This window comes from Coturnix japonica, chromosome 6 (assembly GCF_001577835.2).
Source record: "Coturnix japonica isolate 7356 chromosome 6, Coturnix japonica 2.1, whole genome shotgun sequence".
In the NCBI taxonomy this organism is placed as follows: Eukaryota; Metazoa; Chordata; class Aves; order Galliformes; family Phasianidae; genus Coturnix; species Coturnix japonica.
Window position 1 is genome coordinate 19,106,314 of NC_029521.1, and position 16,654 is coordinate 19,122,967.

Sequence of the window (16,654 nt, forward strand, 5' to 3'; positions counted from 1 at the left end):
TGCAAAGCAGAGCTTGAAAAGGAATCAGGTGTGGTTGTGTGCATGTGACAGTGCTAAAGTCTTACAGTTTTTTTGTCTTCTGAAGTTTTGGCTGCATTTGAATGGGAAAATAGGGTGCATCCCAGTTTGAAAAAAAATGCCAGAATCCCATCACATCAGATCAAAACATCCTCAAATGCTCCTTTGTTCTTCTCTCCAGGATGGAAAGCTTGACTTTGACGCAAAAAAAGACATCTCCTGATGGAGACAGATAAAGAGCTAAAATTGGAAATATGATTCATGTGGACCCCTGGTCTTAATTATGAAGTTATATAACAAGTAATGGCAACTCCATTACAGACTTTGAAATCATGTCAAGCCTATCAGCTGTAAGTGCTGTCAAGACCCAGAGGTCCCTGCAGAGGCCATCTCAGCCCTCAGCACTCAGGCAGAGAGCTTGTTCTTGCAGCGACCTCTGATTGACCCAGAAGCTCCCCCATTCAGTTTCCCACATTTCAGCAAACTCTATCTATGAGAGAAACTTTTCCAAAGGGTTTAAACTGGATTTTAAGATTAATTTGATCCTTGTGTCAACTGTTAGCAGCATGACAGAGAATTGACTGTGAATATTTACATAGGATCTATAAATACTTACAAGAAAACCATCAGTACTGTCACTAGTCTGCCTACCTTGAAATATTCTGGTATTCTGCTGCTTTGACTTGAAACATAACCTGTAGGAGAAAACCTGGACATAAGAGCAGAAAAGTCACACATCAAGCACAAGGAACTGGGGTCCTGATGTTACCTTTGCAGACTGCCAGAATACGATGAGTTAGGTGGCTAAAATGTTGGAAACAGCAGTCTAGGCTTGAGAAACCTGACCTTTACTGCAAAAAAACCCAGCAGCGAGTCCTCAACAACACACCTGACAATGCTTTTTTGTCTGATTTTAATTAATCTGTCACTGTAAACATGACCCAGTTACCATAGTACAAATGTCAGCTTGTAATAGCTTTCCTCTGGAGTCCTCCTTCACTAGAACTTGCCATTTACATTTGCTCATTCAATCATGAAGAGTAGTTAATTAGCTCCATCTACTGCTGCAGGAAGTGAATTGTACCAGCAGTGTCAGCCCTTCAATAGCCTCTCTACAAGAGCCATTAGTAGAAAGCAGAAGGGCTACATCTTTTTCTTCTGTGGTGTATTTTTCCTTTAATCACTGATCTTATCTTTCATTTACTTTTGAACTGCAGGGTGAAAACATGGGACTTACGTATATTCTTCTAATATATTTTCCCACGTCAAAAGACATAACAGTACTCTTAAAATAATTAGCAAAACAATGAAGAGACACAACAATAGGAAGACTTATATAGGTTACTACTGCACTCATAATAAAGGCAACCACAGTGCTGAAAATAGGACTCAAATCAGCAGATGGATGTCCTTAACTTCTACTGCCATACATGTTGACTGGAGTGTTCAAATGGGGCATTAAGTTGCTTAAAAACATTAGAAATAAATATTCTGATGTTCATGTGAAGTGCCTCTTTGGCTTACAATACAGTTAGATCCATAGATTTTGCTGTAAGAGAGGGCAAATCAAACTCACACTTTTTTCTGTGTAAAACCTTCCATCTCCTCATCATAAATTATTTTGTATCCAGGGTTTTTTCTGTCACTTTAGGAAGTACACCTTTCCATCTTTATGCAAATAGGCAGTTGCAACTGGGAAGGGTATAGCACAAATGGCCACATTCCATTCAGGATTGGCCAGCACCTATGCCCTCACTTAGGAAATAAACCTGTCTGGACATAGCTTTTGTGGTGCTTTGGTTTTTGTCTCCAGCCCATTTCTATGTTCTGCCATGCACATGTTCAGAAAACCGACTCACACCTAAGGGAGGTCAATATAAAGAATGGGTCTTGGTATGTATTTGTGACCTTACAAAGCTGCACGTGTTGTTAGGGTGATAGTAGCCTACACCTTCAAAACTTTCTTACAAGCAAAAAGACTTTAATCCACAATTAGACATACTCTTACATAATCTGGAAAAATTATGCATTATTGAGAAAGTAAGAAGGAATCGAATGCTGAAAGTACAGTAGGAAAATTACACTGCATTATCTTTATTTTTAAATATTTCCAATACAATTCAGAAACAAACATAGTATAACTTTTATTTTACAAATTTTGGCCATTAGAATATCAAAAAAGGACTTTGTGGCTATTGACAAATAGTGTAACATGGGACATGCATGCTAAAAGGAAATCCAATTTCAGATGAGAGTCATTTAATAGCAGAAAAGAGAACTAACGAGTCTTGGCATAAAAGCTTGTAAAAAGAGCATGTCCACTCATATCCCTCTTCCCTAAGGCAGCTTTCTCCTTCTTCTGTAACTTCACCAACTGTATCTCCTTTCTAGATGTTGAGCCGTGACAGTTTTACACCTCAAAAGATTTAGAAATACAAATAATATACCCAATAAAAAACATTAATTATGATGAATGATAATGGGAAAGAAAATCTGGCATAGTTGTCTATGTGGTAAGGATTTTTAACATGGAAACAATCAAAGATACAGAAAAGACTTTTCATAATGGACATTGGTGAACTACACCCACTGTGCTTATTTCTCTCCTTTTTGCCACTGATGCTGGTTTTGCTGCCCTTGTCTGAACCAATTTTGTTCATGTTGTCAGAAGCACTGCAACTGTTAGCAACTGCTGCCAGAACTCCATTCCTTTCTTCTTCAGTCCCTTCATCCTCATCCTGACAAGAAACAAAACAGCACAGCAAGAACATAAGTTCATGTTTCATTGCCCTATTTACTTTAGAGCTGAAGCAAATAATAGGATTTTTCCTACAGCTCTTCCTGTGGCTTACTCATTGATTCCAAGGATGAGCAACCACAGGTACAGACAGTACCTTTCAGCTTTCAAAGCCTCCATATACAGGAGAAACACACCAACTTATAGGACAGCTCACCACAGAAACTTTCACAGGACCACAGTGCAAAGCTGGTTGCATTCAGATACAGCCCACTAAGCTTTACTTAACATAGCAGCAAATCCACAAAAACTAGTCATCTTCTTCATCTTCTGCAATAATTTCTACAAAGCAAGTAAAGCAGAGCCCCGGTTGGGGGATGAAGAACGTGGCTGAGATGGCAGATGTTGGTCAAGCTGGCTGCACCCCAAATCAAGCTCTTGCTGGGTGCTCCAATCATAATGAAAACTGAATTAGTTAAACTAACAAACCAAAATGCAAAAAATAAAACCAAAAAGATCATAAAGAGGGAAAAGCCCCACAACTATTTCAGAACCAAACAGCTCATACTTCATTTCAAGTCCTGAAACTTACATTTTAAGTTCAAAGTTATACTAAGGTTAAGCACATTTTCATGTGCTTCACTGCATCAAGGCAGCTCTTTGGAGAATGTTGTATAAGCTGTCTGGTGTTCTGGTGGGTTTTGTTTCTTTGATTAGAAATGGCTCAGAGCCATGGAGTTCATGTATGAAATCTTTACCCTTTGAAGTCAGTGCGTTTTCTGCTACTGACTCAGAGGACAAGGGATTAGACATCAGCTGCAGCTTCAGCTGTAAACAGACTTCCATAAAAGTTCTGGAGTCTTACTCTGGTTTGAGATATTGCAGATACCAGCAAATCCAAGCCCCAGAGTTTGGCTCCGGATGTGTATCTAGACTGCTCCTAACTCTGAACAGTTCAACAGGGGAATTGTCTTTGAGCTGTTCTACACAACTTTATTTTTCTTCTGATGCTTTTATCACCTTCCAGAGCAAGGAGTAGCACAGAAGCAAAAAAAAAAAAAAAAAAAGGCCAAAAACTCATTTGTGAAATGTAGAACACAAAATCACTTGCCTTTGAGCAAACCACTTTTTCTATTTGCATGAGGAAAAACTACATTAGATAAGGATAAACTCTACAGAAATTCATAGGTACAGTCACACAAAAAGCTCATTTAGAAAAAAAATGCAGCTTTTAAAGGCACAGAGATCTCATTAAGCCACCTGACAGACCTCCATGCCGGTGCAGAATTGTTCTTCTGCACAGGGTACTTGCAAGTGGCCTGGTTTCTGGGTCTTTTGCCATCTAAAAATTAGTAATGTCCTTGAAAATTAAAGTAGAGTCTGGACAGTGTCCTGTGAATCAGTGAAACAGAACAGATAGAGCTAGAAAATGGGATTATTACTGCTATTCATTTCCCATTTGCCAAAAAAAAAAAAAGCCTAGTATGCTTTATTAGAGAGAGATAAATGCAGCTCATCACAATGCGTCATCCTAAAAATACTCCAACCACAAAAACTTGTTCACCCCACAACTAGCCTGCTGCAGCTATGTGAGACTTTGGAAACCAAAGGACAGGATGAAAAGCTGCTTATAAAGCACAAAGAGGATCAATCCTCAAACCTCCAGCCTGAGGCCTAAACAAACCAAACAACACCTCAGATCTGGAGTTTTTTGTGTGACCTGGCTGTTAGAAATATCCTTTTCTGCTTCAGAGAGACCCATCAGCCCAGCAGAGCGTCAGGAACACTGCTGGGCACCTCAAACCATGCAATGCTGCTGGCCAAGGGCACCCAGCGCTTCAGCACTGAGCAAAATACAGAAACCTGCCAGAAAGATCCTGATTTCCACCACCCCTCCACCAGCACTCTTACATTTTAGAAAAGGAAACAGAGAAAAAATAACATCTAGACTTCAAAAATGGCAGGATGTAGGGCATTCTTCAGCCTGAGTCTCTTAGTCTCTCAGGTAGGGCTGGCTAAAAGTCAGTACAGAATTAGTTATACTGCAGAGCATGAAAGGACATGGCGTACGTGCCATTTTTCTTTTCACACAACTGCATGTGAACAATTCACAGGAGGCTGATGCTTTATTAGGCTGTTCTGAACTATCTTCTACTCTCCATTAGACATTTATAAAAGTGGTGCACATGTACTCAGCTCCCCTCGTGGTGTGCCAAGGTAGGGATCTCTCAAATGTATTTACAGCAAATGTTCTGTATCACTTGCTTAAAAAGGGCACAACTAATCGAAAGGAATCACAATCACTAGTTTATAAGAACTGCTGTCTTATAACCTGGGACTATCAAGGGACTTTTCCAGGTTGCTATGGAGAACTGAATGCAAAGATAGATTAAGATGCTCCACACTAAAAATGGTGGCTCTAATTTTAAATGTTACTTCCCTGCATTCCAGCTGCCAATAAGATGATGGCAGCTGGCACTAAGAACTCTGATGGGATACAAAAAAAATCAAGAGCACTCTAGAAAAGTACGGTACATCATCTGCTACTGTCGGGTGTGCTGAAGTTTCTGTTGACATCTTACAGCCAGCAGAACTGAGGAAAGCTGTTACTGCTACTGAATAATATAGGTGCTCAAGATTAATAATATCTCAACCAAGTGTGTTGCACACCTGCAGCTTCTTCTGTGTCTGTACAGGCCACAAGATGCTGGCACAGAAATGACATAAATTCACAACGCTACCCATGTAATCTTCAGTTTTCAGCCCTTTCCCCTTTCTGCCACAGAGGAAAACACAGTGGTAAAAGACAGATTAAGTCCAAGGAAGATTTATCTGTTTTATAGGGGTCACTCCTTTGTATGAAAGAGGAGAAACTCCAGATTTTGGAGAGACAGCCTCTCCATTCAGGCAGCCTGCCACACAGTTGACGCGAATAGCACAGTCAGTCTGACTTTACTCACAGCAGATGGATCCTGCTGTTTCTGCAGGTACCAGTCCACACAACATGAACATTGCGATAGGACAGATACAATGAGCCGCTTCTCCAGTTTTTACTTCAGACTACAGATTGGATCCTCACAGCCTCAAAAATATTTCATATGCCAGTGCACCAGTGTTTTAAAGAGCAAAGCAGAAAGCAGCACAACTAATTCCCATGCAAGGCAGACAGTTATATTTCCAATTCACCTCTTAAACATATTTATATAATTCTGAGTGCAATTGTGGTATTGGCTTGTATGAGAATAGCAAACTAGGAAGTGAGATTTCTAATTACCCAAAGTCCACAAGAGCATGAGATAATGAGGAGAACACATTTGTGGTGACGATAATCACAAAGAAATTTATTAAGTACCTGCTAGACAGAGACATGACATTTTAGCTAGTATTTCCATCCTTGTGATATTTTGTTTTCACAGTCAGAAATGAGAAATAGAAGCCAGGTGTGCTCTCAGTGGCACCCTGCTCAGTAAGCAGCGCACATCTCCTTGGCTACAGTATAAAAAAGACACAACAGGCATTTTCCTTATTCTAAGTCTTTGAGTTGACCCAGGAATCACTAGCTACCTCTTCCCTATGTGGCTTGTGCTTCTATGGGCAAGAAGCGAATTGGATTTGCTCACTCCTGATGAAGAAGATGAATTAGGAAACGTGCCTAAAGTGTCACAGCATCCCTTTTAGTCATAAGGTGCAATTCTGTGATGGACTTAAAGTCTTTCTTCCTTGCTTGCTTGAGGGGCTGTGCCCCCACCTACTTCCACGCACATTTCAAGTCTGAGTTCTCATGCCTGCTCCACCTATAGGCACTGGCATCTGTGTCTCATAAGAAAGAGATGCTGACTCAGGTAGGCAGAGGCAAAGGCAGTCATTAATGCCCTTCACAGATCCAAAGATGCTTAATCATCCGAGCAGCACTGAAACACTTGGCTTTCTTACTCAAACCTCCAATAAGCCTTCTTTTTTCTTCCACTCCATGAGCAAATGACAGCCACTTACTTCACAAGATGGATATGCTCAGAGGGAATTGTTACTGATGCTACCTTGCCTGAAAAAAATGATTTAAGGCTTTCCACTCAAAACTTCAATCATAACCAACATTTGCTCATTTGCAGACATTCCCCAGTTAGATTGTACATTTTAGAGCCCAAGGGGAGCCTTTGCGCCCCTTTTTCAAACCTTCTTCACACAACCAGATCTCCTGGCACTTTTGTTTAAACACAGTTCTGTGCATTTATAGAACTCATCTGACATTCATACAGACAAAATCCTACATTACTGCATTTTAGCTTACCTTCATTGTTTTTAAGATTCAGTACTAGAAGTCATTGTCCTGTTTTTTGAACCTGCTGAGGAGCTCTGTTGAGCCATTTGCCATTATACCATTGGTATAAATCATTTACAGTCTTTTTTTTTTCTGTCCATTTAACCTTTACAGCAGCCAACCAAATCTCTTCCTGTATTTTTGGTCATATTCTCATTTTCTGTGCCTTATCAAGAAATGCACTGTCTTTTTCTGTTTAAAATTTTATTTTCTATCATGCATACTAGACTCTGTTCTATAATGAAAAGCTTTAAGACAATCAGTTTCTAACTTTCTAATAATTTCTTTTCCACTGCCAAACAATGAAGATGGTGGATATGACAAAACTTCTTCACGAACCTGTCCTGATTATTTCAGCAAGATGACAACAACCAGACTAAAAAAAATGCCTATGTTGATTTGATCCTTTATTATTTTAAGTATAATTCACAACATTTCCAAGTTCTGGGAAGCTCACTAGAGCAATATAAAAAGCACTGCTATAATAATGACGCAAAACAGAAAGTGAATCACAGTCCGCAGCTGCTGAGACAGAAGATGTAGGTGGAAGGCTACAGGGAACTGAGGCATGAAGCTCTCTGCTAGTAAGCTGACTCACATTCCAGACATGTACAGGTTTCATAAATGGTATGTGATTAATGCTTGTGTTCTTTGTGGGGGTTTTTCCTGTACGTCAATAAGATCAAGCCTCCTTGCTCAGCCCAATTTCTGAACTGCGAGTAGGTGTATGCTACAGAAAAGGTGAATGCCTGTACATGTATAACACTGGTGTTTCACTTTGTTTGATTTCTCTTTCAAGAAGTTCCAGGAATACAAAACCTGCCTTCTTATTTCTTGAGGTTATTTAGTTATCACTGTTCTTATATTAAAACATAAAATCACTTACATACATTTACTATTAGTGCTAAATAAGATAATTCATTCTTTTCAGTAGTTATAATTGAAGTCTGCTTTGCAGGCCAACAATAAGAGAGTCAAAATACCTTTGGAATTTCCTTTGAACTGGGTTGATGCAGAGCGCAGAAATGAGCCACGGCATACTCCAACAGTGCTCCAAAAATGAAACTGAAACAGATGCCGAGGTACACATCAATTGCCTTAATAAAGCAATTGGTTTTTGGGAGTGAAGTCCTGGCTCCCATCATCAGAGTTGTCATAGTGAGGACTGTGGTAACACCTGTGGGACACAGAAATAAAAAAATCTGATAAAACAAAGATAACTACAAGGCCTTCCGTTGCATTTGGTAAGCTACAAGATTCTCTTTCTTGAGCTTCATAAACTCCTAATATGCCACAACTTTAACGTGGAACATTCTGGAAAGACTTTAAGTACACTCATGATCTTGAAGTTAAATGCTCAAAAATAATGAAGAAAAGCATTTGGAAAACTGAGAAGATGGGAAACTGGAACAGAAGGGATTTCCAAGTCATAGAAAGCATACTTATTATTAACATATCATTTCAATACTATGCAAATGCTTCCATTAAAACCTTCAGAGATCATTTTGTTCAGTCTGATTGTCCATCAGCCTCGTTTAAAGTGAGATTTGTCTTTGCTGTTCCATAGAAGTGTTTTCCCTGCCCCACCTGCAGACTGATCAGAACTGATCTGCACGTTTCCCTTTCAGAATCTCCTTTACTTGCAATTATCTATACTTAATATCATAATTCTCTTATTATTCATGTGTTAATTAGTATGTATCATTCACTTTCACAAAAAAGACAACTCAGAATTCTGTGTTTGACATGCAGTTGAATATTTGGAAATTATTTCCAAAATGATGGAGATTTCCCATGCTTACAGCAGCCTTCCCAGCCTCTGGGTCTCTGTAGCTCCCAAGGACGCTTGTTTCCTATGGAATAGCAAGGCTTCCAGGGGGATCTCTACCATGTGCTACAGATGGTAAACCAGAAAGGTAACTCCATGAAACTCAGAAACATCTGCACCTATTGGAAATCGATTCCAAATACTAGCAATACAGAAAGCATCATAATGCTCTGTTTCCTAGAACCATAATCGTTGGAAAAGACCCACAAGACCATGTAATCCAACCATTAACCCAACTCCACCATGGTCACCAAACCATATCTTCCCATCAGTACCCACAGTATCCCTCAGTTGAATCTTGAATACCTCCAGGGACAGTGACTCCACTGCCTCCTTGGGCAGCCCATTCCAGTGCTTCACCACCCGTTCTGAGAATTTTTTCCTAATATCAAACCTGAACAACTTAAAGCCATTACCTTTCATTCTCTCAACAAGAGGCTTAGTTTTGCTTCATCAGTTTCTTACCTATGCAAATTCTGGCTGGAACTGATGACTGGCTTATCCAAAATGATACCCAGGAAAGCACAACCAAGAGAATTGATGGCACGTATGTCTCTAGTATAAAATACAAGATGTTTCTCTTGAGCTCAAAGTGAAACACTAACTTGGGGTAGCGTCCTGTGAAAAGAGCAGGAAAAAATATTGCAAAGGATGAACACACAGAAAGATTTTCAAACAATCAACCTGTATGAGTTCTATACATATCAAGACATGCAGCATCCACCAAATAATCTATTACATGGATTAAAATAGTGTTAAAAAAAAAAAGAAACTATGTCTAATTTCTAATCTTAACCTGACATCAGCTTTCTCTCATGTTGTCTTTGCAATTTCACTACTGGATTAAATAGTCCTTTGGTAGGCAGTTCATTCTCCTTCTGAAGGCACAAAAATATTGTATTTTAGGGTTCTTCTTTGTATGTTTAACATGTTTAGTTCAACAAGCTTCTGGCTGATGGAAAAAAGGAAATACAAATGGACAGCAGACTAAATCTCTGTCCAATGAGGCAGGAGGTACAAAGATTATTAATACCATTATCACAGTATTAAAGTGAAAAAGGGGACATTAAGCTAGTGTACTTCTATCAGTACTGAGATTTTTACCAAGACATCCACGTAATATACCAAAATTGATTTGAAGTGCAGAGTAGATCAAAGTAAAGCACTCAAAAGTTAGGAAGTTTAAAACTTAGAGGAAAAACTCTGAAATAGGCAATACTGAATGGTCACACAGCAATATCCTCTCCTTGTTATCTCTCAACAACTCTATTTATCCAAGTATAAAACTTTGTATGTGGGAAGCTAGTTCAAGATAACAAACTTTAAAATGAGTCTTTGCCATTTTGCCATAATTTCAGAGTATGGACAAGCCTTTAGAATGTTCATGTGTTCTTTGGTGTTATTTTTCACGATGCCATAAATTTCTGAAGCAATGTGAACAACAAAGAGAAATAGAGATGTGAAAGCTTATAGCTGAGTGGCTTTTCTGGGAAAAAAGAAAAGGCAATTCTTTAACCTTAAGGCTTTCTACTTGCCAGACTCCAAAAAGGGATGATAATAATGGTGTCAGCATTTCTCTTAAGAGCTCAGAAGAGCTTTTACAATGGAAATTTTGAAGCAACCTATATATAGGATTCATATAAGCTCCTTCTGAATTAAACTGAAGGAAGCAGGAAGCAAGAAAAAGTACATAATGCATACTTACCATGCTAAATATGACATAATAATGATTCCTCCACTCTCCACATGTACCAAAAGTTATCAAGTTTAAAAGTAAACAGATTCACTACTGCTATTACGTGCATGACACATGAGATAATCTTGATGAATAACAACCTTATCTCATCCACTTTGACTTGTATATCCAAGTCCATGTTGCCATAATCAGATCAAAAATTAAAAAGGTGCACCGCAATACTAACCCTGCCTTTGCAGTATTTAACTCAAATACAGGTCAGGTTAACTCCTGAATATTGTCAAGCCCGCCCCCTGCTTGACTCTGAGAACAAAATCCTTGCATTGAAATGAGATAACACTTATTCAAGTTTCTGGCCTATGACAGAAGTCATCTCAACATTTAATGGCTCCAGTTTAGATTCGATAATCCAATGGAAATAATCTCTGTGCAGACAGCTAATTCTGCAGAGCTTTAGTGCTTAAGAAAGTATCATCGCATTACTGTGTCTAATAGATTGTCAAATGCATTGAACTTGAAAGGCTGCCTGTGCATCTACTCTTAACCTAAAGAAAGGTGAGGTGATTTTACTTATGTTACGTCACAGTGAAAGAACATTCAGCTGAGTTACTTTGGCTTTATAGAATTCACTAGAGAACAGAAGTAAAAAACTAGACAGTAGTTCTAGCTAAGACGAAATACAAATCTAGATAGCAGACTGCAGTCTCTCTATGTATTCTAGCTTTCTCTACTGCTTTGTAGAAGAGCGTCCTAGAAAACAGAAGGATACTCCATCCTTAGGGAATTTCAGGTGGTTCCAGCTGATTCTTCAGTTTTCAAGTCCTAAAAATTATACCAGAATGGCTTTTCTCCCCCATTAGTTGAATAAGTACAGGTCTAAGATAGATCTTTTCGAATGCAAGAGAAGACAGTTTATTTCTCTTTCAATTTGCCTTTGAAATTTGGCTTAAACAAATGGGCAGCCTTATCACTCCGGATCATCCATTCTGTAGCAAGGCAAAAAACTAATAGCAGAATGCTGCATCCCTGCTCTTTCTGTTCCCCCTGCCAGCAGAAACTCCCAGCAGAGGAGCCCAAAGGAATGACTTGTGATCCAGTGTCCTTGTTTCCTGCCTTCGGGTGTTATGGGATGGGAGCAAGTTCCCATTGTTGCTTCCTATGGATTTTTTTATGAATTCCACACCAACAAAAGAAAGCTCCACATCACTCTTTACATAAGAAGCACTTTGGTATCCTGCACAGAGTGTGCAGTCAGGCAAGAAGAGTACATTCTTCCCTATCATTAAATATGTATGCTCACCCCTTGGGCACCAGCTAAAACGTGTGATGTACATTTCCCACAGGTTCATCGGTATAACCTTACTGATGCATCATTTTCTTCTCTGCTTGCACCTTTTAAGGGAACAGTATAGAACATAACTTTACTATCTTAACTATTTGCCAAAATAGTAATTCTTACTATGCAATTTTTTTACTTGAATACAACAAATACATTACAAAATAGCAGCATCTCCAATTTCAACCAGCAAATAAGTTGTGCCACTGTAATGCAACTTCTCTGACCAAGAATAGGAAATTAGGATGCTAAGGTCACTCAAACAGTAATGCCTTCTATTTATTTCCATGTAAACTACAACAGATTCAAAAAGCACGACATTATTTGACTGAGCAAAGTCTCAAATACCGAACACTATTTTTCACCATAGCTTTCTGTTCCTTACAGTCAGGATCTTATAAACTGCCTCATTTCCTACTTGTTCTTCAGTGGTTAACTTAAAGAAAGAAACGAAAGATCGGGACAGACTTCTCAATTTGTGTTTCATCTTCACAAAAATGCTTTACAGAAATAGAGTTTGAAAAATCAAATTTCTTAAGAAAAAAAAACACTTTCACACGGTATCTTTGCCAATACATCTGTCTGTTTAGCTTACCTATAAAAAACCCTTACAAAAACAATTATGCCACAGGAAATTTTCCATATGTATTTCTGTTTGTAGTACAAACAACTTTTCCAGGGGTTAGCAAAAAATCCCCTCTTCCCAGCATCCTTGTTCATTCAATTCATTGCCTTTCCATATGTTTTTATGTTGCTTTAATATTTTCAGTGCATTTTCCGTAACTGCTCTCTTTCTAAACTGTTTTGCAGCTTCAATACACGCTATGAAGCACTGCAGAACTATCAGAAAAAAAGAGAGTAAACGATGGAAAGTTCTGTATTTTTCTAGTGGAAAACTCTACTTAGAATGATTATTTGAGCAACGATCTCAGCAAGGCAAGCTGCATATACTCAGCAACAGATACATGAATATGCAACTGCTTGAATCTTAGGTGAGTCCGACCAGATGGTCCTCAGATAAGACTGTACTGACTGCAGTTCTGAGATTAATTATAAGGCTTGCATGGCAAAGATGACACTATCAGAAGTAACAACTGGAGAGCAACTGCAGATAAGAGAACAGATAAAGGGAATCACAGAAATTACTCAGTGTACTACATCATGAACAAGGAGAGTTGAAAATCCTAGAAATGTTTGATTGTTAACTAATAAGAAACTGCAGAGTGGTGAGAAAGATTGAGCAAGGTAATGCCTCTGCTTTTAGAGAAAGACTGAAAAATGCTGCAGACTGACTGCAGACAAGTAGCAGCCTGGAGCTCCCTTTGCAGGCTCTTTCAGAAAGGCAAATGCCTTATTATCTGTGTGAATCAAGGACAGGAGCCTGACTCTATGTTTTTGTCCATCCCTCTGTTCTGCCAAAGCAGTATCATTTCGATACGCAGCCTTGCTGACTTCACAGTTCCTGAGAGGAGAGGTCTGTCTGAAAAAACTCTCTCTGGCTTCCACCCAGGGGTTGAGGACTCCATGTTAGGCTGAATACACTGAGCTCACCCCCCTTGTTGCTTCTGGGAGTTTGATGGTAGCACAGCAGTGAGAACAAGGCTAAGGGAAGTTGCCAGTCAGCACAGAGAGAGAGTTAGCAGCAGCCAGGTACCCTGAGGTATCAAACTCCTTTTTGCTTCTTTCACTGATTAAAAGTGTTAGTAGAGACTGATTAGCTACAGCTTGCTGTGAAAATATAATCCATGCAAGTCTGTCGCACACCCAAAATTCCTCACTGGCAAACAGGACAGCACACCATGGCATAGCTAGAAATACGAAGCAGAGAGGACAGGTCCTGTTCTCCAGTTTGCTGACTATGTTCATAATTATAACAAGTATCAAAAGCAGCCTCAGCAAAAGAAGACACAGTTCAACAGAACTACAAAGTCCAGCCCTCAGACAGGAATTACTAGCTGGAAATGACAAGCTGAATGAGGTCAGCAGTACACAGGAATTTTCTGTAAGAAAAGCAAATGTCTACCTGAAGTGGATAAAGAGGAACAGAGTTCATGAAATGCACGAAGTAATTCCCTACTTCTACAGAGAACGTCAGGGCACTGAATTTTGAGTGCTGCATATCAACAAAGATAGGAGAAAGTCTATGGAGGAACAACAGCAAAGACAGGTGATCTAGAAAACTGTTTATGCGAATTAAAGAGAGGGCAAATATTAGTCTGAGAAATGGGGAAAGGGTTGCTGAAAATCAGCAGGAAATTTGTCTTTCTTATCCACAGTAGACAGTGCAGGGCATAATGGGGCTGAAATGTAGCAAAGGAGATCAAGATTAGACACAAGGAAAATATGCGAACAATAATCACCAGGAAAAAAAAAAAATCATCTAGAGAAGCTGAGGAGTAGACACGTTGGTGGTTTGTCTAATTTACTGCTAAGAACATCTGTCAGGAAGTACGTTGTTGATATAGATGAGCTTGTCTTGGGACATGAGAACAGATTAAGTGAATCGCTGAAGTCTATTCCAACCTTATTTCTATCATTATTTACACAAAAAGCTAGACTGTAACAGCCTTTAGTTGCTTTCATGTTTTTCCAATAATAAATGCAAGCTTTTTACATCACTATTTGTTACTCTGAGGATGCAGGTGGTGTTGGCTAGACAACGAATATAAAAAGCCAGCCACCACTGATGCACTTACTTGGTTTTGGGGTCCAAGAGCATATGTATCAGTGTTTGTACAATAAGGATTATAGCTAAAGACATGCAGGAAGTGGTTCTAGCAATGAATTTACCTATGTCCAAAATTAAATTACTCTGTACCAAGACAAAAACAGCACAAAACCCCAGCCAGCCCTCCAGTTCACATTACACAAAGCAACTTCCTATTATGTGATTATAATAATGTGATTACTATTATGTGATACACAGTGTTCTATAAACAAGATTAATCCATGTAGTCCTTTTCTTAAGTATTCTGAAGTTGCTTATGCAGGGATTTTGCTGGCCATATTCTAATCTTGGCTCTGTCTATGGCTGTACGTGAACTTGGGCTCTCCATCGCTGCACAATATTTCACTTACACAACAGCTGTACTGTCTGTTCAAGTTCACAGAGTATCAAATTTTGATTGTTTTTTTTTTTCTTTTTTTTTTTTTTTTCTGAGTTAGGAAATACAGCAACACTGCCCTTCTCTCATATCTTCTGCATCAGCTTTGCGAATCACAACCATTATTTATAAAATACTTTCAGACATTATTATTCATGTTAAGAAAGCGCAAAGCATTAAGTTTCCCTTCCAAATTGATTACCGTTTCTTAACATGTGGGAGCTTTCCTTTTAATATGGGCTAAAGTAGGCATTGCTTTCCTATGAAATATACAGAAAATAGCTCCTCCATCACAGACACAACAGAAAGTGAAGAGGAAAATGAGATTTCATTTTAAAACACTGCAGAGCACTTGAGAACATTGCTTTCTTTAAAAGGAGAACTGAAACAAGTAGAGGTGGGAAATCTTAGTCAAATTAAGCTGGAAGCATTATAACATATTAAAACAGAGCAGATTTTGACTTTATGCACATTGCTACTGCCAGTGTGAGTGGAAGAAAACAGCATCATTTGCTGAAGAGCATGCCTTACCAGACCATGCCTCTAGTCACTGGAGATCATTCTTATTCTACCTAGTAAAAAAATAAGATAGCTTTATGTCAGAGTCCAGAATCTGTCAAATAAATAGATAGGCAAATTGATAAATAAAAAGTTGGTAAGAATTAAGCAGATTTCCACTCCCTTCTTCCTGTGTAGTGAACAGGTCCTAATACCCTTCTGGGCAGAAGAGCGTTAGAAAATTGTTCTCCTTTGATGGAATCTGATGCTGCTCAGCCTAAAGCTGCAGAGAGGAGGAAGGTAAGCAGATGTCAGTTATGTAAGTAGCAAGATACCTTGTGATCCTGGAGCCTGCTATTATGTATTTCATTTCTACTTTCATATTCATTTAGATAACTTCCCAACTAAGGGCTGAAATCTGATCCTGAAGTTTCTCTGCACTGTATTGTTGAAGCAGAAATATCTAAACATGGAATACTGAAACAGTATCTCTGTATTTCAGAATTACTAACAGACTCTGGTGAAACTGCAGGTTTGAAGGATACATGTGTCCTCACACAGGGATAAGCAGGTGGCTTGTTGGCACAGGCAGAAGAGAAATTGAAATATGCAGTGAAGAACAGCAGTGAGGAACCTAAGAGCAACTCAAGGAGCAGAAAGCAGGTTTGGCACTCCTGGAAATCTCAGAAATCTCTCAGAGCAAGGGATAAAAGACCAAGCCCTGCAGATCTGTGGAAATGCTTCTGACCTTCCCTTCGGCAGACTAACTACAGAACAAGTGTCTGCACTCTGCTGCCCACATGCTGGACAGAAGCCACAAACAATATATAACAATTCCTATAAGCACTAGCAACGAAGGCCAACTTCTTGCAGTTATAAAAGCACACAGTATATTCACAGAAGTTTCCATGACTGAAAAGAGGTGGCTGTTTTACCTATTAAAAACAGAGTGACTATTTCCAGAAAGGCTGGGAACTGTCCTGAACTGAGCACCCAGAGTCAAACGTCTTAAATTTAAATGCCCAACCTACAGGCTATTATTCTCTCATAAGAACACTCACCAGCATCAAAAAGAATAAGTATGTGTTGTTCATTATTCCATAGGTAATGAGTGGTTCT

General features: G+C 39.0%; 1 protein-coding gene across 2 annotated transcripts in view; it reads right to left on the reverse strand.

The window, feature by feature from the left end:
- Window positions 1-2,083: 2,083 nt before the first annotated feature.
- Window positions 2,084-16,654, reverse strand: part of LOC107316069 (gamma-aminobutyric acid receptor subunit pi-like) — a 43,458-nt gene continuing 28,887 nt past the window's right edge. For both annotated transcript variants that reach the window (XM_032445353.1, XM_032445352.1), the window contains 3 exons: window positions 9,367-9,519; window positions 8,057-8,250; window positions 2,084-2,756 (listed from right to left, as the gene is read on the reverse strand). In XM_032445353.1, the coding sequence (XP_032301244.1) occupies window positions 2,445-2,756; window positions 8,057-8,250; window positions 9,367-9,519 (659 nt within the window). In that variant the 3' untranslated portion in view covers window positions 2,084-2,444. The remainder of the gene's footprint in view (window positions 2,757-8,056; window positions 8,251-9,366; window positions 9,520-16,654) is intronic.